The 24,930-nt window shown below is 41.4% G+C and overlaps 1 protein-coding gene across 3 annotated transcripts in view; it reads left to right on the forward strand.

Moving 5' to 3' along the window:
- The window catches only part of brinp1 (bone morphogenetic protein/retinoic acid inducible neural-specific 1), a 92,254-nt gene that overhangs the window by 59,801 nt on the left and 7,523 nt on the right, over window positions 1-24,930 (forward strand). For 2 of the 3 annotated variants that reach the window (XM_028974500.1, XM_028974502.1), the window contains 4 exons: window positions 2,105-2,274; window positions 8,824-8,929; window positions 21,092-21,328; window positions 23,258-23,492. In XM_028974500.1, coding sequence (XP_028830333.1) covers window positions 2,105-2,274; window positions 8,824-8,929; window positions 21,092-21,328; window positions 23,258-23,492 — 748 coding nt within the window. The remainder of the gene's footprint in view (window positions 1-2,104; window positions 2,275-8,823; window positions 8,930-21,091; window positions 21,329-23,257; window positions 23,493-24,930) is intronic. The other variant, XM_028974501.1, reaches the window with a different exon arrangement.

The following is a 24,930-nucleotide window of genomic DNA, read 5'->3' on the forward strand; positions in this document are numbered from 1 at the left end:
CTCAGACTTTATTTACTGATGTCAGCCAAACATAGGCAACGATTTTTGAACTCAGTCCACTTAATTTTGGACATTATTTCTCAGACGCTTAGATAACCGCAAGTCAGGCCAAATGGATGCTAGTAGGTTAAAGGACAGTCATTATCTCCGCACACTGCGCATGGGGGCCAAGGGTGTCTGCATAACCCTCAGTGGCCAGAGGGAAGAGCAGAGAGAACTGGGTTGTCCTCCTGCCGTACTGACCAAACCAGGCATGAGACATTGGCTGTGACTGCAGCCACTGGATACAAGGACCACAAGTTAAGTGACCAATCGCAATACACCGCCCCAGGCTCAAAAGCTAGTCAGAGCGCGGGGGTCCTAAATGCATGTGACATGCTTTTGAATGATTTCCTGACAACGTGGCATGCCCTCAGCTGCCCAGATGTGAGGGGGCTGGAGAAAAATAAAGTCTACATACCGCCAACAAAACGCTGTTTGCTTAAATCGTATTCATTGTTTTTGGCCTTTTTTCTTTCATTTTGAAAGGTTTGCCATGTTCTGACGCCGCTCTCCCCCTTTTCCCCGAGGCAGGGTCATTTATAAAAAGGTCATTCACACCTCACTAAATCAATCACAGCATTTTCTCACTTCATTCAACATCACCTCTAACATTTACAACCTCACCCACCGTGCAGGGAACAAAGTGAATGGAAGACAAAGATTGCTTTAGAGGGATGCTCCTTTTTTGGAGAAAGGAGCGTTGCCAGCTTTCGTAATTTATTTAAGGGTGGGTTAATGTACCAGAGATTGAATGTCAGTCAGCTGCTACAAACGGATTTCTAAATGGCTTGCAACAAAAAAAAAAAAAAAAAGCGCTCTCTGCAGATTTGGGTCCTTCATTGGTCATTAATAGCAGCACCTCAATTCTCTTTGCGCCTCAAAAGTCAATTCCCAAGCCTGATCACGTCAAAAGCAAATTGCAGTGTTCTGTTTATGAATAAATTAGCATGCGGCTCAACATTTCATTAAAAGGAATGAATCTTCAAAACTAAACGGCTTGGTGTTTACACAGAGGTAACCCACTTCTGAATGTTACCTGTACGGGAGATTCTTTATTGTATCTTGTTCTTACATTGACATTGACTTTATTACATTTAGTACCAACCATGCCTTTTAATTGGCTGAGAAGGAGCCTATTAATGCTGCATATTATGTTGCATGCAACAACATTTACTCTAATTCTGCTGCTCACTGTCACACTGCAGACACAGAAGACAAAGACACAAAACAATAAGGAGTCAAAAACAAGAAGCAGACAGGCATGCCACGTAGTTGGGGACCCAATGTTGCACATCCTACGGGTTCATGGGTGAAATCATGAGTGTAGCTGCTTTTGGTGTTCAGAATTGTTGAGGTAGGTGGTACGTGTCAACAAATGTTCCCCGGCAGAACATTTCAGAGCTCCTCACGCTGCCTCCGCTTCTTCCCATAGTGCATCTTGGTGCCATGTCTTTTTCATACACCAGAAATATGCCTTAATGTTTGCTTTTATATTTCTCATTCAAATTCATTATGAAAAGCTTATTAGTTGTCGCAGTTGTGCAGTTTTAAACCCCGGATTGCCTTAAAAATGAGCATTACTAATAGACTCATCATGACATTTAAGTAAACTGACAAGTGTCGCAAGGTCAAAGAAAGTCCCACTTGAAGGTCTTCTGGGGGCAACAAAAAAAGTGAGCATAGTTGATATTATTTTTTCCACTTCAGTGTAGATACCATCCAAACCCCATCTAACTACTGGCTGGTAAATTTGTAAAAACAGATTTTGGATCTGCCGCTGTTATGGAAATACCCAGAGTGTGAAATGTGTTTTTCAACAGGGGTGGGTGGCTACACAAGCAAATGTAACCGCAACTCTACTCTGTTTTATGGGGATTGGCAAAACGAGCAAATCTGATGTACCAAAATATGCTTTTCTAGTTGTTTTATTTATTATTATTATTATTATTATTATTATTATTATTATTATTATTAGCCTGTCATTCCCTTTACTAACAAGAATTTTACCAAAAGGACAATTGTGGTGTAAAAAAAATGATTTTTTTTGCTCTTCTGTCCTCAGGTGAGGAAGCACTTACCATGTACATGGCAAAGAACAAACTGGACAGGAAGATGGTGAACGGCACCCAAAGCGTGGAGGCCCTGCACCAGCTGGCCTCCTCTTACTTTATTGACCGGGACGGCACCATGAGGAAACTTCACGAGATCCAGATCTCCACCAATGCCATCAAGGTACGAGGCTAACCCCCCCCACCCCACCATCCACCTACCCGCCCTTCTGCCTGGCTTTTTGTAGTTGTAAGTGACAGGCCAGTGAAGGGCTTCTGGCAGACAGGGCTGGAGGTAGCAGGGAGTCAAGCATGACAAAATTAAGCAGAATTGACAATAGCTGCTGACTCAGAGGTTGGGGCAGAAAAATAAGCTCACGCAGCACATTCCGCCTGGTTAAGTATAGCCACATTGTTTGGACTTATAGAGGTCTGTCCTCAGCCTGCAGGAGGAATGGCTCGGCCATGTTTAACACCGGATGGCGTGACTGCAGGGTAGTTTTTTTCAAATGAATTACATTTAAAAGAAGGATAGACAAAGGACACATGGAAAGAAGGGTAGAGAGAACGTATTACTATACTTGTCGTGAATTAGAGAAGAAGCATACAGAATGCCAAACTACATTTAGAAAAACCCTACTAGTATCTACTTTAAATCCGTTCATTAATCCATCAGCAGGTTTGAACACATATCTAAACACAAATTCAGTGTATCGTGAATAAAGGATAAAGTTGCTGGTGCTCGATTCATATGGATTTAACGGCTTAGATTAACTACATTTAATTTTAATGTTTATTAACTACATTTAATAAAAAAAATACCTGGTTCCCAAAAATCGACGCTTCTCAAATAGTGGGGCGTCTCTTTCTCATTAAGCAAAAACCTAGAGATCTCCGCTTTCACAAAGTCATGTATGTCTGTGAACCTACACACACACACACACACACACACACACGTTTGTTTTTCAGTTGCTGTTGGCGTTTTTTCCGGAGGGGGTGCATGCGAAATGTTTCCTTCCTCCTAGGAGCGTGCAACACAAAATAATTGAGAAGCACAGCCTTAAAGAGGGCACAGACAAAAAAAAAAAAACCCATCTGCATGTGTATGTGTATTTACTTTCCGAGGAGCAAATGTCCAAAATCGAAATAGATGAAACAAGGAGTAAAATTAGGAGAAAATACTTACATTTCCTTATTTACAATACAAATGTTACACATTAATGCTCTAGTCCTCATAAAAATGTAAAAAAATAAAAACAAGTGTGTCAAGCTAAGTGTGTGTGTGTGTGGCATAAGACTTCAAAGATTATGCCCACTTTAATCTGAGTATTGTTTTAGCCTCAGTAAATGATGAATAATTTAAATGGTTTCACACTGCAGTGATGTTTTGCATATCTCATAGTTACAGAATCTGCAGGCGAATAGTTGTTTTATGAAGGTGCTAGAGAAAGTATTAACTAATAATTTTATCTTTTTTTTTTTTGAAATATCTAAATCACTTTTTTATAGCACTAAGTACCATAATCAAATGTTGCATGTTTTGCTAATTGTAATTAAAAGAGGGATGAACAATGGGCTCTCCAGACGTCTGATGTGGGCCAAGTGTACACACTCAGAGCTTCTCCCAGGGACACATAAAAGGAAGGAGAAGCGAAGGAGAGGGAATAATTACAGAGTGTAAATGTGTAACCATTTGCATCAATTCCCCAGAAAGGAGAGCGATAAACAAGCCCCGAACTGACAAATAAATGAAGCTATGTAGGGCAGCCGTCAGACTTGGTGCTCATGGACGTGATGCTCGCAGGTTGTGTCAGAGAAACGACGGCGAGGCTATTAATAGGAGGTAAAGGCAGTAGTCCGTTCGGCCCAGAGTCACGTAGCGGGCGGCCAAACGATCCGTGCGTGCCGAGGACGCCTAAGTCTGCCGCGCTGTCCGGATCTATATACACAGCGAACAAGGCTCTGCACTTCCAATATTGATTTAATATGGATGTTGAGTCTGACTTCGGCGGGAGACGCTGCCGTCAAAGAAAAACACGGAGACATCAATACGGGCAAAATCGAGAAATTAAAGCACGTCCTGTCAGCAAATACTGCAGATACATCCCTGGTCTAATATTGGCACAGCACATTTGCTCTCGTCTCGTCGGGGAAAGTTGCGATCGTGCGTGCGTCACGTGTGTGTGCGTCACGACAAAAAGTCAATAAGAAGGGCGGCTTCACGCAAAGCTGCGTCGGCCCGCGACACACACGCTCACACACCCATCCAAACGCATAAATACCATCCTCACCCTGCCTCTCTCTCTCTCTCTTTCTTATCTCTGTCCTTCACATTGTCACACTCCCGTCTGCCTGCACACGCGCACACGCGCACGCCCAGCCACCCGGGCGGCGTCGAATCACACCGGAAGGCGTCAACAGAGAAGGGCGCTAATCTCTGCCGACGGTGCTCCCTCCCTCTCTCTCTCTGCCTGGCTCGCTCCGTCTCTCTCTCTCTCGTGATCCAGGTCTGGGAAAGTGTATCGGCAGGGCCGTGATGGCCCGAGAGCGAGGACTCGCCCACCAGGCCCCTGCTGTATTTATCAAACCCTCATCCTCGCCCCCCGACCTCCAGCCGCTTTAACACCGGTTAAGGGCTTTCTGCAGCATCGCTGCGTTAATCAAAATGAAGACGTCCCGCCACAGCGCCGGCTGCGCCCAAGGCCTGCTAGGGCTCGTTATTTTTTTTAAGATCCCACCGTGGAATTTATCTGCCCGACCCAATGAATCTTCTTGCCTGGGATGCATCGTGGCAGTGCCCCCTCCGTGTTGTCTTTCATGATTATTTTTCACTCCCAGCACGGTGAGACCTGTCAGCCTTTGGGTGTTAAATAGCAAAAACCGAAAGGAAACAAACAGAGAACAACGGACATCGCAGTTGCTGAAAGTCGCACCCACTGTCCAGAGGCTGTTAACAGCTGGGCTTCAGGAGGGTGATTTAGAGTCCCCGCGCATTACAGAGCTCATTAATGTAACACACCACGGCCAAAACGGAATGTGACTAACGGGAGGAATCACACAGGAGGACGCCACGCAGATGCCATTAGACATTAGGATGACCTGTGGTGAGGGGGGTGGGTCCGAGTGTTTTATGAGGGAGTTTTGTATGGCTGAAGTCATTGCACATAAAGGATCTGCATCTGAAATATCAATGTTAATCATTTCAATTTTAATAAGAAGAAGAATCTAGCTTTTGCCACCGGTATTTGACCTTGTTGAAGGTCTTTTAAAAAGAAATGAGCCCACAATGGTCGCTGATAGGAATTTAAAGGCAGTGATGAGTGGGTGGTAGTAGCCTAGTGGGTAACACAATCGCCTATGAACCAGAAGACCAAGGTTCAAATCCCACTTACTACCATTGTGTCCCTGAGCAAGACACTTAACCCTAAATTGCTCCAGGGGGGGACTGTCCCTGTAACTGCTGACTGTAAGTTGCTCTGGAGAAGGGCGTCTGATAAATGCTAAATGTAAATGTTAACAGATTAAGCCGACAATTAGGGAAATTTGCTCAAACATGAGGTTCTGCTTACTGTTTACTGAATTCAGCCACATTTTAGAGTCATATTAAGATAATTAAAAATAAATAAATAAATAAATAATCATTTGAAAAATATGCCAATAAATTAATTTACATACCACAGTTATCCATATTTTTAAGCTCAATCCCACAGAAGGCCATTTCCTTTGCCAGAGTAGCTGTAATGTCTGAAGTTCAGTTTACAAGATTTTTTTTTCTGCTGGAATCAGAAAGTTGTATTGGTTTATGTTGAACGCATTTGAGCAAAATAGTGTGTTTTGTCGGATGTGTTGCGCTCATCTTTGTTGGTGAAAGATGATGTGGTTGCACTGAGGCAAAACAAGTCTACTCAAAACAAGTCATAAAAGACTTTATGTACATAAAAAAATACTTCAAAGGAGAGAACAGTGTCCAAAAACAGAACAAATTAATAGTCAGAAGTACACATTGACTGTGCATTTAACTCTTTTGCATTCCACCAAGATTAAAAAAACTGAAGGAATGCAATCAAAATACTTGCAACCTAATGAGTGTCACTAGATTCTGAGTGTTGGTTCCGTGGAACCTGCAGACAAGAGCAGGGATGAGAAATACATAAAAAAGAGAGTAAAAAATGTCTCCCCTCAAGCTGTGATGGACAGCAGATCCAGCTGTGAAGAATAAGCATGCAGACGTGAGGCATTGTGTTTCAAGGTATTATTCCAGCATGGGGATCTTTTAAGAATCAAAAATAAGATGCCCAGCAGAGCATTTTAATGGAAAAAAGACGGGGTGAAAAAAAAGGCATTTTTACGAATGCGGTATTTTCTGTGACAAAGCACGTGATGATTACGGCTGGGAATGTGCTACGCAGGCTCGCAAGGTCACCACCCAGAAGATTCCCTTGATTTGTGCGTCGAGACTCCATATGCAAATTTATGATGATGCAGCAGCTGTTTGAGGAGGATCTATTTAAAAATCCTTCAGACAGCCAGGATCCTGTTTCTCCTTCTGATGGAAGTCGCGGCCTGTGGGCGGATGTGTGATAGGTGCAGAAATTAAAAGCCGTGCCTCCTGACCCGGGTACAGTAATATAAACATTGATAGTGGGAGGAACAGGACTACACGTACAGTGCGTGAACTCAAAATTACTTTTACCCCGTGGTGCTTTACTTATTTTTTTCAGAACAACAAAATGTAGACTGGAAATGTATCCCATTAATGACATTTAAAAAAGGTTTTCCACGTGGAGATCACAAAAATCTCTAATGAGAATTTCAGTGATATTCCAAATACTATCAACACAATAATAAATTACCATGAAATCTAATTGCAAATAGTTCTGCTCAATATTGTGCTGTCAGAACCAATGTCATTTTCAGACTTTACATTCAGGCTCTAGTAATGCTTGCTATGAGTTTGCCAGCTTCTAGCTCATCTAAGACAGGAATAGATGTCAGATTTTTCCAGGGATCATGTCCTTCAACTTCCAAGTCCTTAAAATAGAACTTCATTAAGTCGACGACAGGTGACAGGCATATTAAAAAGTGGATACGTTGGCGGTCCCTTGATGCTGTTTCGTCACGTTGGCTCCTTGTCTGCCAGTTTAGCTACAATCTCTGCAGTTTTGGATTCAAGAGACTTCATGTTATGGATGTTTTTTTTTGTTCTGCTGGAATCAGAAAATTGTATTGGGTTTTGTTGAATACATTTGAGAAAAAGCTATGTGTGTTTTGCCGGCCGTGTTCTCATCTTCAACTGAACTGCTGTGGCATTTTTTTTATTGTTTAAAGCTAAGTGATTTGATGTCCATATAAACGATGCTACAAATGAGAAAAAGACAATACTGCTACAGTTCTAACAGTACGCAAAGAAAAACAAACTAAAATACTGCTAGATTGCAGTGTGCAAGTAGAAATGAGAAAAAAATAAGAACAAACACAAGAAAAATCTACAGAGATGCACAGCTGTGATGTTTGTACGACAAGTAGCAGTCATTGACTAAAATGTTTCGTGCTGTGATGAACAGTGCTGAAGGAACAAGTTGACCCCTGAGAGTTGGCGCGCACTGAGCTCCCTCAGCGTTTTTATTTATTTCAATTGGACTTTTAATATTCTAAATCCTCTAAGTCCCCCATGACCTATCCAATGCTTTGATTTATTCTTTCCCTTAACCTTCATATTTTATAATCTGATGGATGGATGGATGTGTGTGTGTGTGTGTGTGTTTGTATTTGCATGCATGTCTATGTGGTCATTTCAGGACATGACCCCTGCAGTTGAATTGGGAGCTTACCAGGAACACTAATCGTTTGCGGTCCATTGCTGCCCGTTTTTTTTTTTTTTTTTCTCAGTGTAGTCTGTGTTTTTCCATTTATGCTCAGGGTGTCAGTAAGAAAAGGTTAGGTTTATTTTTAAGATTGCCTCAAGGCCATTGTTATGGGCCCAATTCGGAAATGTCACCACGAGTCAGTCAGCACTTTTCACATGATGGGTTGGTTAAAACCACTGAACGGACCTCATGCCCAAAACCTATCCACATCCACAATCATTACGCTAGCTAGCAGGGCATCACTGGCTAACTAGTAGCTGGATAATGTCTTCAAACTGAAGCATTTGTTAACCACGCTAGTGAAAACCCATATTCTGTTCAAGCTGAATAAATGGAATAAGGGGTGTAGACTTCTCACTCTTGAATCACCAAACCAGTGGTAAAAAAAAAAAAAAAAAAAAAAGTATAATCAGGAGAAGTTAGGAGAAAAGGCCATTAGCAAATTTGTCTTGCCACCTTTTGAAGCAGAATAAACCTGCAAACCTGCCTCAAGAGTGGGCAGCAATAAAAGAAATCTTGACTTTGATGCTTGTTGCTTCCCATCGTTGAGAATATTAAAGCACTTAGCACTTAGCTGGTGCCACATGCAAAATCCTTCCAATGCGGGAGCTACAAATCTCCGAAATGCTGGTGGATGTGTTGAGCATATTTTCAGGACCTGTATGTGACGTGCAGGAATGCAGCTTGTCAATGTGCATTACTATGAACCATTTGCAAGGACAGTAATGGCTTTGTAATGAATAAACTATGTCCTGATGCAGGTTGTCAAGAGATCATGGTTCTCATGGTTGTGGTAGGAATGGTCTCCAGGCTACCGGTGCATATCGCCTCTTATTCTGGGCTCTCGTGTCCTGCTTCTGTTCCAGGTGACAGAGACGCGCACGGGCCCCCTTGGATGCAACACCTACGATAATCTTGACTCTGTGAGCTCCGTTCTACTGCAGAGTCCAGAGAACAAACTGCATTTGCAAGGTAAACAGCCTGTGACCATCTTTTTTCTGCACGTTTTTCCTGCAGTGCAGCATCTATTGCTAATTAATCACATATGTATATGTTTAAGCAACAAATTAAAGTGTGGAACTGTTCGTCAATTTGCATGCAGGATGAGGATGCAAGTGTAAGTTATATAACAAACATAATATAAAAGTCAAGTACGGGACATAATTTAGTTTTGTTTGCACTGATGGTCTGGAAACACTTTTAAGAACTTCAGATTTAGTTTCCACAATGAAAATTAATTACACGTTTATCAAGCTGATGCCACTGTTGCTAATCAATATAATTTGTTCAGGTCACTGTGACTAAAGTATAGAAAATAAAAGGACAGTATTATGTCCCTTTATATAATAATCCTGTGGTCAAACCGCATCACCCAAGCGTTAGAAATGAACAAGTCTTGGGTGCCATGTACTACACCTTCTGTAGTTAAATCTTTCACCTGTGAACATTTGGTTGATGCATCAAATGGTACGTAAGCACCACATCATAATGTCTGTGTAGATGACATCTCAATCCCCTCATAGCAACAGTTTCTGCTTTTTTCAGATGTTCCCAACGTAACATACAGCCTAAAAGAAAAAAAAGGCTTCAGGAAGAACTGTGATAATTAGATGTTTCAGCCTTGTATTTTCATTTTTTTTTTATTATTATTGTTGCTGGATAGTATATTGCTTACGGATCCAGCTGAGGGTGGTGAAATGATGAAAGGAGCAAAGCATGCATTTTGGTGAGGGGGAAAAAAAAGTGACTATATTCACACAGTGTGAGGGAGGTTTCGTACCTCTAGCACATCTTTCAGCCACGCAACTGCTTCACAGACCTCCCAGAAGGGATCATTATGTCTGGAAGGATTTGGATAATTACTTTGTCTGTCAAATACACTTTCAAGTTCCACCGGTGGAAGGTGGAAGTAGTCTGCAGGTTTTAAGGGCTTTGTGTGTTACTGGCCTGGTGTCAGTGGCTGGGGAAATAAAACATTGTCATTCAGGCCAGATGTGTGACTATCAACTGCGGGGATGATCCCCTTGCTTACAGTTTGCTGATGAAAAACGGAATGCGGGCTCTTCCGATTCGTAATTTGCTCTGGCAATTGAGCAGGCCAGATTTTTGCATTATTGCGGTTATTTTACTTTGATAAGTAGCTTGCTCACTGCCTGTAAAATCTCTGACTTCCTTCCAAGAGGGAGAAATGGATTTTCTCTGGATCTGCTAAATTCTAGCTTTTTTCCTCATACCCGACTGAAATTTGCTGCCTGGATAATATGTGCAAACCTATAAGCAGTGCTACTCATGAGTAATTGTTCTTGATTTAAAGGTTCCCTTATTAGAATTATTTTTTGCTATTATATAGATGATATAGTATCTCGCATGACAGAACAAAAAATCATTTTCACATCAAACCACTGAGCAATTGGAATGCGTCACACATTTGAAAGCCATGGCGGTCGGTGGAGTTCTCTTAAAACAAAGCTTGAGAAAGGGAGGTATCATAGGGGGAGATTTTCCAGGCCTCCAGAATGACCAGAGCACATTTCTAGCCACATTTCTAGGACCATAGACATGCAAGCGGAACTCACAATAATGTTAAATAATCTAAGGTTAAATAAAGTGAAATTTTCATAATAGGGGACCTTTAAACCTCATAATGTGAGACTTAGCCAGCCAGCATTGTAGAGTAGACAACATCCAATTCTCATTAAAATTTTAATGACGCGGGCTATGCACATTAAAAGAATAATATTTTTTGGGGGGCTCTTATAAGCTTCAGCAGACCCCAAGGCTTGAACCACATGACAAAATCAGTGCACTTGACTTTTGACCTATCCTGTATTTTAATGTATTATAAAACAGAACTGTGGCCGCAGGACAAGATGCTCTTTGCATGGAGGGGCAACTAGAGTAAATAAACAGAAATGTCTTCACCGGGATGCACATTTACAGCGCTCGTGGTTAAATAAAACAAAAGATGACATTTTGACTTTGTTTGGGCTGTTTGGAGTGCGGCTGTAAGAGATCTTGCTAGGCGATGTGTGTGAGTGCATATGGGTTGGGGTGAAGGCCACCCCTTTTTGACTGACACCAACGGCAGCTTAATAGACAGACAGTGTAGGGCAGGCACAACCCCTGTCTACTTCCATTAGTCAGCCGACTCTCCCTTCTGAATTAGGAAAGGTCACTTTGAAGGAATTGTTGTCTCCATTAATGAAATTACTTTCCGATTCTTTGTTGCATCCCACTGCACACAGTCAGGGTAATAATGCTGATGGGACTTGAACAAAAAAGTCTGTGTTGTAAGGGAAAGGGAAGGGAAAATCTTTATTTTTGTTTATTTGATGTAATATTTGGATGAACAATCATAAAAAGATATATATGTGAATGCACATACTGTATATTATTATGACCTTATTTAAAACTGTTGCACTGGGTGATTTGGCAAAAAAATTCAGGAATTTGTAGTCTGTGGATTATGGATTTTTGTGTGAATTTAACTTTTTTTTTTCTTCCCTGGGTTCATAAATTTATGTGGCTGCTCAAGGAAGCTCAGATGTGCAGACTTCTCCAATAATCCCCCTTGCATATGTGCAAAAGTCAGCACTTGCACATAACTAGAGTCCCTTTTATGACACTATACGATCTGCTTCCTGTATTTTAATCACTTCAACTTTCACACAAATCATGGTCAGTCACACTTGCAGTAATGAAATTCTTATAATTTCTGGGAAACCTTTGTGGGAAATTAACTTGGCGACAGTGGACAGTACAAATTTAAGAGCTTAAAAAATTTCTAAAAACAATAGAATAGAATAAAGTATAAATATGGACATATGTATTGTTAATTTAGCCATATATTTTTATGAAATGGAATTAAGTCTAAATGTAGAGTTGAACAAGTTGTATACATGTACATGGAGTATATGTTGACATTATGTACAGAGTGGCTGTATAAGTAAAAGTGACAACACTTTAGATACACAGGTACACAATGGAGTGACAGGCCTTGACAACAGCATTAGAAATGCACCAGAAAAATTGCACATTATAAATTAAATTGCACATTTTTCCAAGCAGTAATGGCTTACACAATCACAGTTCTCCGAATCATATAAATATATATGTAGACACTTATTAAAATGCTTTATATATATCCTATTGGCATTTGAAACTAATTTCAAATGTCCCCAGGAAGCAGGATGGATCTTCTACATCAAACCTTCTTCAGATCCACACAGAAGGTTACAACTCTAATCAGAGGTGGTGGACCATCATTGCCCTGTGAGGAGAGTTTAAACGGCCTCTTTCATGCTCTTAAATTACTTTTTTTCCAACATCCACTGATCTGAGATGACTTGTGAGAGCTGTACAGTGGAAATGTAGGACACGTGGTTGGCAGAGTTTCTAAAGGAACGTAACTCATACCTGCCGACTGAGTTCTTATTTATATCAACGTAGACAACTCACAGAGTTTATTTTATTTTAATCATTTAGACTGCATTTAGGCTCACTTATCACTTGCGAAAGTTCAGGGCACCAGTTAACATGGTCACCAGTTGTCTGACGCCTGTCAGTTAGTTTACATGAGATAGTGAACGCATAGCTGTACAGATGACACACTGTTAAAATAAGATGTTTGTTCATGATACAAATTGCACACCACTATTAGGTTAATGAAGTAAAACCCAGTTTGAAACAAACAAACCAACACCAAGAGATGTCAATAACAGGGAATACAGAAAGAGGATAAAACAGGGGAGCATTGATGCTTTTATACGCAAATGAGCAGAGTAGCACATTGAGGACAATCTGGCCAGGACTGGGCGTAGCCCTTAAGGAGATTGCAACTCGCTTCACCTTGTAACTCTGTATAACTCTTTATTCACATTCACAAAGATTTATATGTCTGTTTTTTCTGCTTGATTTCTATTGCCAAGAACAGCCTCCTACTAATGAATAAATCAAGTCTCTGCAGGTTAGTTTGCCATTCAGGCCTCAGTCTCTCCTGCTAGATACAGATAGCACAGCACGGCCCAGGAATTCTGAACTCCAGCCCTCACAGTTGCTTGAAGGTCAGGTGGAGGGGTCAGAGTGGGAGTAAAGAGGATCATCACCTCCACAGTGGAGCAGCATGATTCTCGTTGCTGAATCCCAATATCGAGCCGTCTCCAGGGAAGAGCAGATGCCTTACAGGAATGCAGGGAGGAGAGTAGATCAACAGTCAGGTGCTAGTCTGGGGTCAGGACAGGGGGTGTTGGTGTTACTGCAGAAGACCTCTGTCCATCAGAAAGGGTCATTCTAGTGTGGAGTCGATGCTTAGTAAGGCTAATAAAGACCTTTGGCATGGATGCCCACTGTTTCCAACAGAGTTTTCAACACAACTGAGCAAACATAAAATTTGACATAGTACCATAAACGGCTACAACATTATACAAACGCATAATGCATATTAAACCATCAGGGTTCTAAAGAACATGATCACAATTCTAGCAATGATCATGACATATGACATGGGAGGAAACCAGAAGGAAACCAGAGGGAAGCCACACCAGAGCACATTCCAAGAAAGTGAGGCAGGGCAATAATTTTCAGATGCCTGGATGTTATACTGATTTTGATTTTGAATATGTTATTAGTCCATGCAGAATAATGAGCTACCCATGGTGCTCATTGCTGGACCAACAACACTGTAATAATGTCATAAACATATAGACCCACTGTTAAACTACGCTGACTCTACAGGAATTAAATACACAGAATGGGGAATGGATAATTCTATGACATTGTCTTTCAGAGCAAGACTAATGTTTTTTTGTTTACACAAAAATAAATAGCTAACTTTATGACAAGCTGTGGAAATAAAGCAAGTCTTGTGGGATTGCAGCGTGAACAGGGCTGTCATGTCCAGTCAGGGCCTTTCAAACTGTCAATTGCCAAGGATATTGCTAAACAAATGTGCAGACATCGTGGTGTTCCCTGACATTTCAATTGAAACCAGGCTTTGTCTGATAGACTTGAGTGCCATGGGCAAAAATTACTTACAGTATTCAAATGAGATGAGACATACTGACAGATGTGTCGTGCCCATTCTCTGCCATGCCGGCAACTACATTGGCTTATTTAATCAATGGCTATTGCTATAATTATACCTCACATTCATAATGGGGGGGAGTCAGTTCCACAGTAAGGTCTGCTGTGCCAATCCACTTTAAGTAGTGTTATTATAATCAGGCTTGGAAGTGTAGTTTCAATTAACAAAATCAGAAAGTGTGTGGTCCCATTGGAGACAAAAGGATGGAATGGTTAAAAAAAGGAAAAACCTCTGAATATTTTCTGAAACAAAACACACGAATTGAAGAAAAAAAAGCTTCTTTTTTCACACATTAAGTGAAGTGCTAAAGAAAATCAGTCAGGGCCTTTGAACTAAAACTTGCATGTGAATCAGTACCTCATCCTTCTGACATTTGAATATATAATTTTTCATCTTTTTTTCCCTGTGGGGGCCACTTCCTGTGATCTGGGTGCTGGAAACAGCAGATAACACTGAGGGATAATACTACAATCACAGAGCGTGCCGGAGTATTCTTTCTGTCGCCACGATCGCATCTGGCATCAAGGGAGACACCTATCAAAGCAGCGGCATTTCTCAGCTCTGTCCCCACCAGCTAAACTGATGCAACGTTAAAAAAAAATAATAATGAATGTGTCAAACGTTTCATGTTATGTCCTATTAACGCCACTGAGCATATAAAATAAGGCATGTGAGATCTTGATAACAATGAACGCAATCGTGAAACACGCCCATCCTCAACCACAAATTCAAATTGCATTCCTGCTTAAGGTCCACAGAGTGTTTATTCATTTATTTATTTTATTAATATTATTTATCATTGTTTCAGTGAGCCGGGTGCTGTTTTTCACAGGCTGAGGCTGTTGTGATTACCTAGGAAAGAAATATTGAACTGAACTGACTGTGGAGTATTGAACTGCCCAAGCTGACCTCATCAACCTCCAAAGAGCTAAATAAATTGCCCAATCCATCTCACAGGGTACACGAAGAAGCAGTGTTTTACTTAAAAAAAAAATTGTTCCAAAAAATTAATTAAGCAGACAAGCAACTCCTAAAGATATATTGAATGTGTAGCTTTAATGTGTATGCTTGGACATCCCTCCCAATCACATTCCATGCTCCATATCACAATTTCTTTTCAGAACAATTGACCTTATGCATCTATTTATTTATTTATTGCCTTTGGCTGTTACATAAATTACCTGCTGGAAATGGGTTTATCTTGAGTTGCACATTCACTGTCTCTCCGGGGTGCTATAAATAATTGCACATCAGCGAGAGGTGGAATTAAGTGAAGGTGGGAATTAACAAGTTGTAGTTAAACGGGCCGGTCGTTTGTCACCTAATTTCTGCAATAAGCTCTCATCTGCCTGGGAGACAGTGAGGACTTGGGAAATTTCTGCTACAAAGTCATTTCCTGCGCACAATTACCTAAGATATGGCAGCCATAAATTAGCTGGGGAAACAAAAGCAAAGTCATTTTTTGGGTCTTTTTTTAACCCCACCTCCTCATCTCTCTTTTTTCATCTACCAGGAGCAGTGAGTCCATCCTGGAAGATTTATGAATATGTTAGAATAGTCTGAGCCAACAGTTTTCAAAGTGGTGAAGTGAAAATAAATTAAATAGCCCCACAGGCAATTCATCTGGTGCTTGATGGATTACATGCTCATCACCACAGTTCTTGATTTTCTCTGCATTTCCCCTGCACTCTTGTAAACATTTCCTGAACAGTCCAATGAAGAAACCTGTACAGTTCTGGCCATGTTTGCAGCAATGGGCTGCTGCAGACTCGTGGAACCATGTGCTTGAGCATGAATCAGACGATGCTATTTATTAGGGCCATACAGATCGAATCCAATTGGAACAATGTGAACAATTTATTTTTTTTCTGTATCATGCTTAGTATAATGAAATGCCGTTCAGGTCCCTTGGTATCGGGAACGCACCGGAATGAGGAATGATTCGTTTTCCAGGGCCGCTGGCTTGCCATGGACATCGGATAATGGGGGATCATTTAGAAGATGGACACCGGCACCCTTTATTTCACCTTCCTGGAGCTGCACTGAGCTCCGGTACCTGATGAAATCTGTCCACACTGACCTCTGGGTCAACTTTCAATTGGAGGTGGTCAATCAACACCCAGTTTCTTCTCGGACAGGCAGACCCATAAATCAGAGCCTGGCCGCATCCTGAGCTCCCTACCCTGTGCGCCAGCGCCTCATGCATTTTCTGCTCTCTTATTGATTTTGGTTTTAGTTTTCTGATGCAAGCGCCACCTTTCTGACAGCTTAAAATTACACGGGTGTCATCTCGTACACAAGCCTTCGGTCCAGCTGTAGTTTCAATTGCTTCCAAAAGTGTTTTTATGTTACACTTGTGGCGAGGAGGAAATGGCTGCATATTGATTTATACTTGAGATGCACAGTGCTGCCTTGAGACGTTGCCCTTTGCCAGCTGTTTATATGTTTTGGCCTCATACCCAATAATTGGAAACTTGCTTCAAATTACAGAATGCAGATTTAGTTTTGTCGTTTGACAGTTTTATGAAATCTTGTGTTTTTGAATTTATTTTTATTGTATAAAAATTGAACGGCTCTCTGACAGTCTTGGAAGGGAAGCTTTTGCTCCTTAGACTTTTAAACATATAATCACATCTTGTTCTAAGCTGCTGCACCCAGCTTTGCCTGGGCCATTTTTTAGACCACATCAGGCATGGTTTTCAGAACCATTTTGTAATTTTCTGCCTTTACTGTAATTACTGTGCGATTTAGTGTTGGAAAGTGCATTCACCCATGTCTACCTGGAAAACATAAATCACCAAGTGAGACATCTCTGACACTCACTTAGCTATTTATATAGACACACAAACCGAAAATGTCAATACTTAATCAATAACAAATGACAATAACTAATTAAATTCTGATGGTTTATGTCATATTTTTTTTAAATGCCATGACAAGTTTCATAATGAGAACCATTATCAATAGGTTGAAAAAAATAAACTTAATTGCACAGTAACATTAATTGTTCATAAGTAAAATACTACTTCCGGTGCCTCAGTGTGTGCCAGCCTGTTACGGCAGCTTTCTTTTTTTTGTGGGACTAATAAAGGATAATCTTATCTTATTTCTATAATCAATGTATGTACATATGTATATGTACATTTTATTATTCTTATCATTATTAGTGGTAGCAGTAGTCATTCTAATAGTTAAACAGTCACATGTTTGAGGGAGTGACTGAACGAACAAAGTGAAAGTAAAGTGAAAGTGATTTTCATTGTGAAACACTGCAGCACAGCACACAGTGACACAACGGAATGTGTCCTCTGCTTTTAACCACCCTGAGTGAGCAGTGGGCAGCCATGAAGGGTGCTTAGGATTCGAACCGACAACCTTCTGATTTTGGGTCTATTTCCTTACCAGCTAGGCCACCTCTGCCCTCCTAAGTTGCTGGTGTATGGAGGGAAATAGGTGGGGAAAGTAGTATTTCTCTTGCATAAGCCGGGACATGACCAATTAAGGTGTTTATTTTAAATTGACGTTGCTGGTTGAGACATTTAGGGTACCTCAACCACGATTAATCATTACCTAAACCCTTGCATGTGTGGCAAAAGGGGCAGTGGTGCCACTGAGCAAAGCACCGTCCCCACACACTGCTCCCCGGGTGCTCAGGGTGATGGGTTATATGCAGAGGACAGATTTCACTGTGTGCACCGTGTGCTGTGCTGCTGTGTATCACATGTGACAATCACTTCACTTCACATTACAAATCTGTTATGTCACTGTTTACACCTGGATGTCAGGTTTAGGTGATTTCAATATACACTCTGAGAGTTATCTTCTCTCAGTGCTATAGCTCATTAGACTGCGTTAAATTGCCCTCTCAGGTTTCTCTGATTATCTTTGTGTATCCTCTCAGGACACATGGCACTGAGTGGTGCTGAAAAAAATCCAAGGGGGTGTAGAGGTCTAGATTTTTTTTATAGGCTTGGAACACAAGCCTTGGTGTAATTTAATGCCTCATTCACGTAATCCACTTTATTGGGCCAGTGCATTAAGTAATGATTATTTGGTGAATTTGTGGGCATACAATGGTCAATTAATCACTGATGGATCCAATGGCCATGAGGTGGAGCGTGGCATTGCGCAACACAGCCTTGCCAGAGCCCTCAGATGGTTGGGTGGGGACATCCGATCTGTCATCAAGAGCACCAAAATATACAGCCTGTATGTGAGCTCAGAGGAGCAGCTGCTAAGCTTTAAGGCTTTTGGTTGTATCTGTGCCCAGTACCATCAGTGAGAGAAGAGTGGAGAATCCTGGCACTGTATATTATGATAACAGATAATATGATCAAATAAGGTTTAAAATAATTGGGTGTAATGTATTTATAAGCACACACCCATCATCCGATCACCATAAAAATAAATAAATCATACTTACCAATGTATGACTGTTTTTAAACATTTATTGCTGATTTTAGTCAACAGTTCCACCTCAAATTACTTGAATTATACATTAATTTAAGATGATGAATGTTACCTATTGGATAATTAATAGATCCAGCAACCTTGGCAGGAAACTCTTTCCTAGAATTGAATTGAATTTAAATAATTTGTCTGAGCAGGTGTCTGGCTCACATTACATGCAATAATATATAATCAATATAATATATAACACTGTCCTGCACATATTACATAAGCAGAGGTTGACAGGCCCCAGTACCTTTAAATAAGTAGTTGCACATATATATATATATATATATATATATTTGGAATGTATTCATTGATTTACAGTAGTTCGAACAGAAGACTGAAGATATGACTGCATATCTTCCTGCAGCCATCTGCAGTCAGCTCAGTTCATGAAAGTGAAAAGATTACCATTGTGAAATGACAATTTCACCATGAGCCTAGTAGGTAAGGAAGCGGACCCGTAATCGGAAGGTTGCTGGTTTGAATCCCAAGCCGCCAAGGTGGCACTGAGGTGCCGCTGAGCAAAGCACCGTCCCCACACACTTTTGCTCAGTGGCACCTTGCCGATTCCAATTACTTGTCCATATCCTTACCCGCTGGTCAACCATTTCACCTTTACATTCAAGGCATTTATTAGACCCCCTTATCCAGGGCAACTTACAATCAGTAGTTACAGGGACAGTCCCCCCCTGGAGACACTCAGGGTTAAGTGTCTTGCTCAGGGACACAATGGTAGTAAGTGGGATTTGAACTTCTGGTCCAAAGACGAGTGTGTTACCCACTAGGCTACTACCACCAACCACCGTGTCCTTTCCTGATTATGACATGCCAGCATTTGATGGCTACACGCTCTATATAGCATCCACGTTTTGTTGTTGTTGCTTTTTCTGCTACACTCTGCCTTCCCTGTTCCGACTATGGGAATTGTGGGTTATCTGTTTGATTACTCATCACATTGTTCCCACAGGGCAGGCAGGGACATGGCATGCACGAGTCGTCAGTATGCTCTCGCTGTCTAACCCAGCGACGCTGTCACTACATTCTGACAAGACAATGTTTTCATTTTTTTTTTTTTGGCATGTATATGGCAACAGTTGGAAATAGTTAGACAGAGATGGCATGAGAGTGGCTGAGTAAATATTAGGAGATTGCGGATGGAGAGAGCGACAGAAGTGATGGGGGTGAGGTTGGATAGGGGTGGGTGGGAGTGTTGTGATTATACAGACAGTGACAGCAGCGGCGCCTCAACCCCCAGCAGTCTCTGATGTAATATATAAAGGAGAATGGGAGTGAGCTGGGTGTTATTGTGAACTCGGCCGCTGGCGCTGCTACTGTCGTTGAGCAGCGACCATCCATGAACTCGCCATCTGGATTCTCCCACAAATCACATTAAAGTTTCAGGTCCAGGAATACATCAAGCTAAATGAATATTGGCTCGGGGGGCCGCAGACAGCCTGATGGAGAAAAAGCCCTTTGCAATCCAACTCTTTGTGGTCAGATATGATCCATCTCTGCCTCCACCATGGTGGCAACTCCCGCATATTATGGTGACAGACTGGGCTGCAAATGTGCCTCTTGCAGAGATGCAGTGCAAAGTTACAACGTGTTGCTTGCTGCAGATAATTTCCTGTTAACACACACACACACACACACACACACACACACACACACACAGACTAAATAAATAAATAACAGTTCCAGGCTTAATGGAAGCCCCCATGTGCCATGATTGTAGAGAAACAGCACACCAGAGGGGTGCAGCCTGATTGGTCCAGGGCCCCTTTTTCATTATCTGAGATTATCTCATTATATGCAGTGAACACAACATAGAAACGTTTCGCATCCATTAATTAATGCATTTTTTTACTTACATGCTCAATATTTTGCAATATTTCAAGTCTCCAGTCGCCAAAGGTGTTGTTTCAAAGCAACTTTCCACATTTAATGAATTTGGGCTACCAATTAATTATGGGGATGAGTTTCGATTGTGTATACTTGTGTGTTTGCAGGTATGTCTATTAACTCATAGAAAGGGTGCTTTTAATACTGAATATTGCATATGGATTCGCTCCTATGAAAGCAATATATGTGTATAGCACTGTTCCCGTAATGCTGTTGTGCACGCAGCCTTTGATTTATTTTCAGCCCTAAATGGAAAGCAAAAGCTTTTAACTTTGGCTCCATTGCATCCCCTGTCTGTGTGTACACTGTGAATATGATCCGCAGAGTTAAGATATGCAGTGAATAAATGATAGATGGAGGATATACCTGTCATTGACCAAAAAGGAAGAGACTGGTTTCTTACATAATGCAGTTGGAAGCAGACAAAATCCCCTTTTTTATTTTTATCAAGAGCAGTACTGTATCTCCCATGTGCACACACAGTGCTGACGTATAAATAAGATCAAGAAGAAAAAAAAAGCAGATCAAGTCGAAATTCATCAATCACTGTCCTGTTTTATCGCGTTAAACACCAGCGAAGGGCACTTCAAAGTCAAACATTTAAAACTTTTTGCTGATTTTGTCAAATGCAAAGCCTCTCTTGCTCACTTGAGACATTTCACATGGGTGAGATAAGGCTCCTCGTTCTACCCCAGGTTTGCAGGTCATCTTCCCCGAGTACCTGCAGGAGAAGTTTGTGCAGTCGGCCCTCAGCTACATCATGTGCAACGGCGAGGGGGAGTATGTGTGCCGCAACAGCCAGTGCATCTGCCGGTGCGCCGAGGAGTTTCCACACTGCAACTGTCCCGTCACAGACTTGCAGATCATGGAGAACACCTTGCAGGGGATGACAGAGATGTGGGCAGCCTCCTACAAGGATTTTGAGAACTCAGGTACATAGAGTAAAATACATACGTGTTTTCAATTATCCTCATTTACAGGGTCAGTCTCCCTGGATCAACATGGCAGTTAATTTATGGTCTTTATTTGATGAATTTACTGCATTAAAAATACATTATTGTTATTATTATTATTATTATAATTATTAACACAATTATTTACAAATAAAAAGGAAGTGTTTATTGTAGTGTTTCCAAAATGAACAAAAAAACAATCAAACGAACAAACAAACAATTGGAAAAACATAACAGAATTTGCGAGAATTCTTCTTCCATCCAGACACACAATGGCTGGTATTTTCAAATGTCCTCTGACATCCAAAACAGAAAAGTGTTTCCTTTGCAGCTCTGTGACATTGCCACTTCAAATTGCCTCATGCAAGCTTAAAAGCATTTTTGGAATATATGGCATGTGTTTAGGCACAGGAATTTGCAATTTCCAGTTGTAATCTATTGTGCTGATACCTATGGTTTTAATGGGTTAAGGGTTTTTGTCAAGGTCACAGTTAGGTGAGTTGCGTGTGTCAAACATCAGTCCCACTTTAGTTCTAATGGGCCAATCAGTTCCCCAAATTACCATAATTTTTATATCACTTATAGGAGGACAAAGTACATAGAATGAAAAACCATCTCTCCTAACTCAGAAAAGCAGTTGTTCAAGGCATCGGGATGCTGCTCATCTGCAGTGCAGCCGTTGTGAGGTCTGTCTCAGCCCTACGCAACTTCCTAAATTTAATTAATCATCCCCAGTTTTATTCATAGTCTTTTTACTTGAGTCACCTTGCGGAGGATACGCCACGTAAAGCCGGCATGTTAACTCTTTTCAGCCAATCTGCTGCAAAGTGGAGTATGAATTATTCAGGCCCCTCAGAATTGCCTTTTGTTTGAAGGGGACGCTTCGCGCAGTTAATCGGAACAGCCAGTGCCCTCTCCCAGCCAGGTTTCACAGAGCACGCCACCTGTTTAAAGTGCGCAGTGCTTCTCTGGCTCCGGCCCCGAAACCAAACAGCAGGCCAGGCAATTTAGCCTGCCTCAAACGAGGCGAAAGGAGCGGACTGTTCAGGGCGTGTATGGGCAGGGTATTAACCAACCGTTTCCACAACTCCATCGGCTTTTGCTAAATAATGCTGTGTCCTTGGATGTTGTCAAGACTTTTTTTGTTCTCCATGTATATATGCTGGATGTGAGCTATATGCATTTGTATGTTCACATAACATCGCAGATGATTGACACATTGGCTTTAGTGCGACATCTCCATGATTAAAACATAAACAAACATTCACTATTGTTCCATTTGGAATGCAGATTTATTCCCATATTTTACCTTTCTATGCTAGAGGGGATAATAATCCGTCTGAATGACCCAAATAGCAGGTTTATTTGACTCACACATAGATGTATCACCAAGACACACTTGCCAGCCCCACTGATCACATCATAATAAAATAAATAAATAAATAATACAATACAATATAATATATACAGAATTGGGTTATTCCCTGAGGTGAACTCTCACTATACACCTGATGTTTTTTCTGACTTATATATTATTAACAAGCAATAAAAGGCCTAAACAAAACCTGACAGTCACTCAGATACTGAGAGAAATGCAAGAAATGAGCCTCTTGAATTGAGTCCAGGCTGTTTCAAGGTCAGGCTGGAATTAAGTGCACAGTAAACATAATATAGCGTATAATAAAAATCGAGCTGTTTTGAATGAGGGGCAACAGTAAATATGCCATATTATTTATTCTAATTGACTTTGTAATGTGTGTGCGGTGGCACTGCAGCATAGCGGAAACGCTGACGGCGCCGCCTGTTTGTCTGACATCGTTGCACGAGACTCAGATGCAAAGTCAGCCTCTGCATTCTCCCCCAACGTTGATCGATCTAGTTATGTTATTTATTCATTCATTTTGCCAGATGAGTTCAAGTCATTCCTAAAGAGGCTGCCCTCCACCCACTTCCTCCCAGTCAGCAGCGTGCATCTGCTCTGGGGGAACGACTGGGACCTTCAGGCGCGCTACCGGCTGCTTCAGAGCTCGCTGGAGGTCCAGAGGCTGAAGATACAGCGCACTGCTCGCAAGCTCTTTGGTCTCAGCGTCCGCTGCCATTACAACCCCAACCACCAGATGCCTAGAGAGAGGTGGGTCACAATGTATGGACACCAACTTTCTATTCTTTTGCTGTTGTCATGTATGTTGTGAGTTGAACGGCGTCTGTAACTCTCTACGCAGAGGTGTTTTTCATGGCATGCCCAGTTCTTTGTTGCATGCTTACGCACTACATTTAACCATTTTTCACCACAGAGGCTCAGAAACAATTGCCTGAGAGGGCAAAATCTGGAGGCATCAGGGCCCTAAATGTTAATGCTTACTAGAACAATGTGAGCTTGTCATTAAATCTGTAGAAATGCCTGACGATTAAAAAAATAGATATATCAGCACTTAAACACTTCATAAAATAACATGTTTGAGGCATGCTGTGTAAACACAGTGATGTAACTGTAGTGCACCTCCAACGTTTGTGTTTGGAAGCACATAGCTGTCAACTGTCACTAATGTCGAGGTAACACGCCCACGCTCCAATGAGAGCGCTGACAAGGTTTGCTCAGTAGTGTTATCAAAGCATTGCAGAGCATATGTGGTGCTCTGTGGGGCAAACATCAATGCCTTTTGATGGCATGGCTACGCAAGAACGAGCTTTTTGCAGGGCCAGGTCAGTGCAAGCCTTCACCGGAGTGGCACAAGCACCGAGTTAAATATCAAACTGCAGTTGGCGTGGGGGTTTTAAAATAGCGTCTTTTGAAGGAAGGAGAAATGAACTATTTAGGAGTCTCTGGGGAAAAAGCTCTCTTAAAGTTACAGCACACTGTGCGCCAGCACTTTACCCAAGGCCTCCGTCTTTAACGCATCCTGAGTGCATTTATTATGCATTTTTCTTCATTTCGTTCCAGCCTCGCTTTGCGATAAGAGTCATTCTCTGCACTGTCTGCTACCCACCTGAATGCTAACTGAATGACGTTGCTTAGCAACAGTTGAATCGTAGGTGCTTTTATTTGGCAGAGATTTTTTGCCATTCAGAAATATTAACAATTAGGGTTCACATGCAATTAAGATGCAGTTCAGATGCAGGCTCTAAAACGTAATTGGCTGAGTTGCCGTCTTGGTGAAATGCTCAGTGACCTCACACCTCTGACTGCAAATCACTTGAGTTTAACATTAACGCCGCACTTTTATTTTCCTTTTGCTGATCTGTTGCCAGGCAACAGCAAACTGTTTATGATCTTTATTACTTTGCACCACACTTCAGATGGTGAATGCCCCATAAAACTTTTGTGACAGTGTTTTATAGCACAACTCGAGATTTGGTCACCACCATTCACACTGCAGAAAGATGGCAGTGCAAGTCAAAATAGTGACGTTTATTGACGGAAAAGGCAATAAATGCGAAAGTGAGTGGAATGATGTCCTAAAGGGGCATGATGCCATGCTCTAGGCAAGTACATTTTACCTGGTGTAGTCACACATCTGTGGCTCAGAGCTGAGTTGAACTGAACTCAAATATAGGAGATAAGGATATAAGGACCAGGTGAA

Source organism: Denticeps clupeoides, chromosome 3, assembly GCF_900700375.1.
Source record: "Denticeps clupeoides chromosome 3, fDenClu1.1, whole genome shotgun sequence".
NCBI classification, from domain to species: domain Eukaryota; kingdom Metazoa; phylum Chordata; class Actinopteri; order Clupeiformes; family Denticipitidae; genus Denticeps; species Denticeps clupeoides.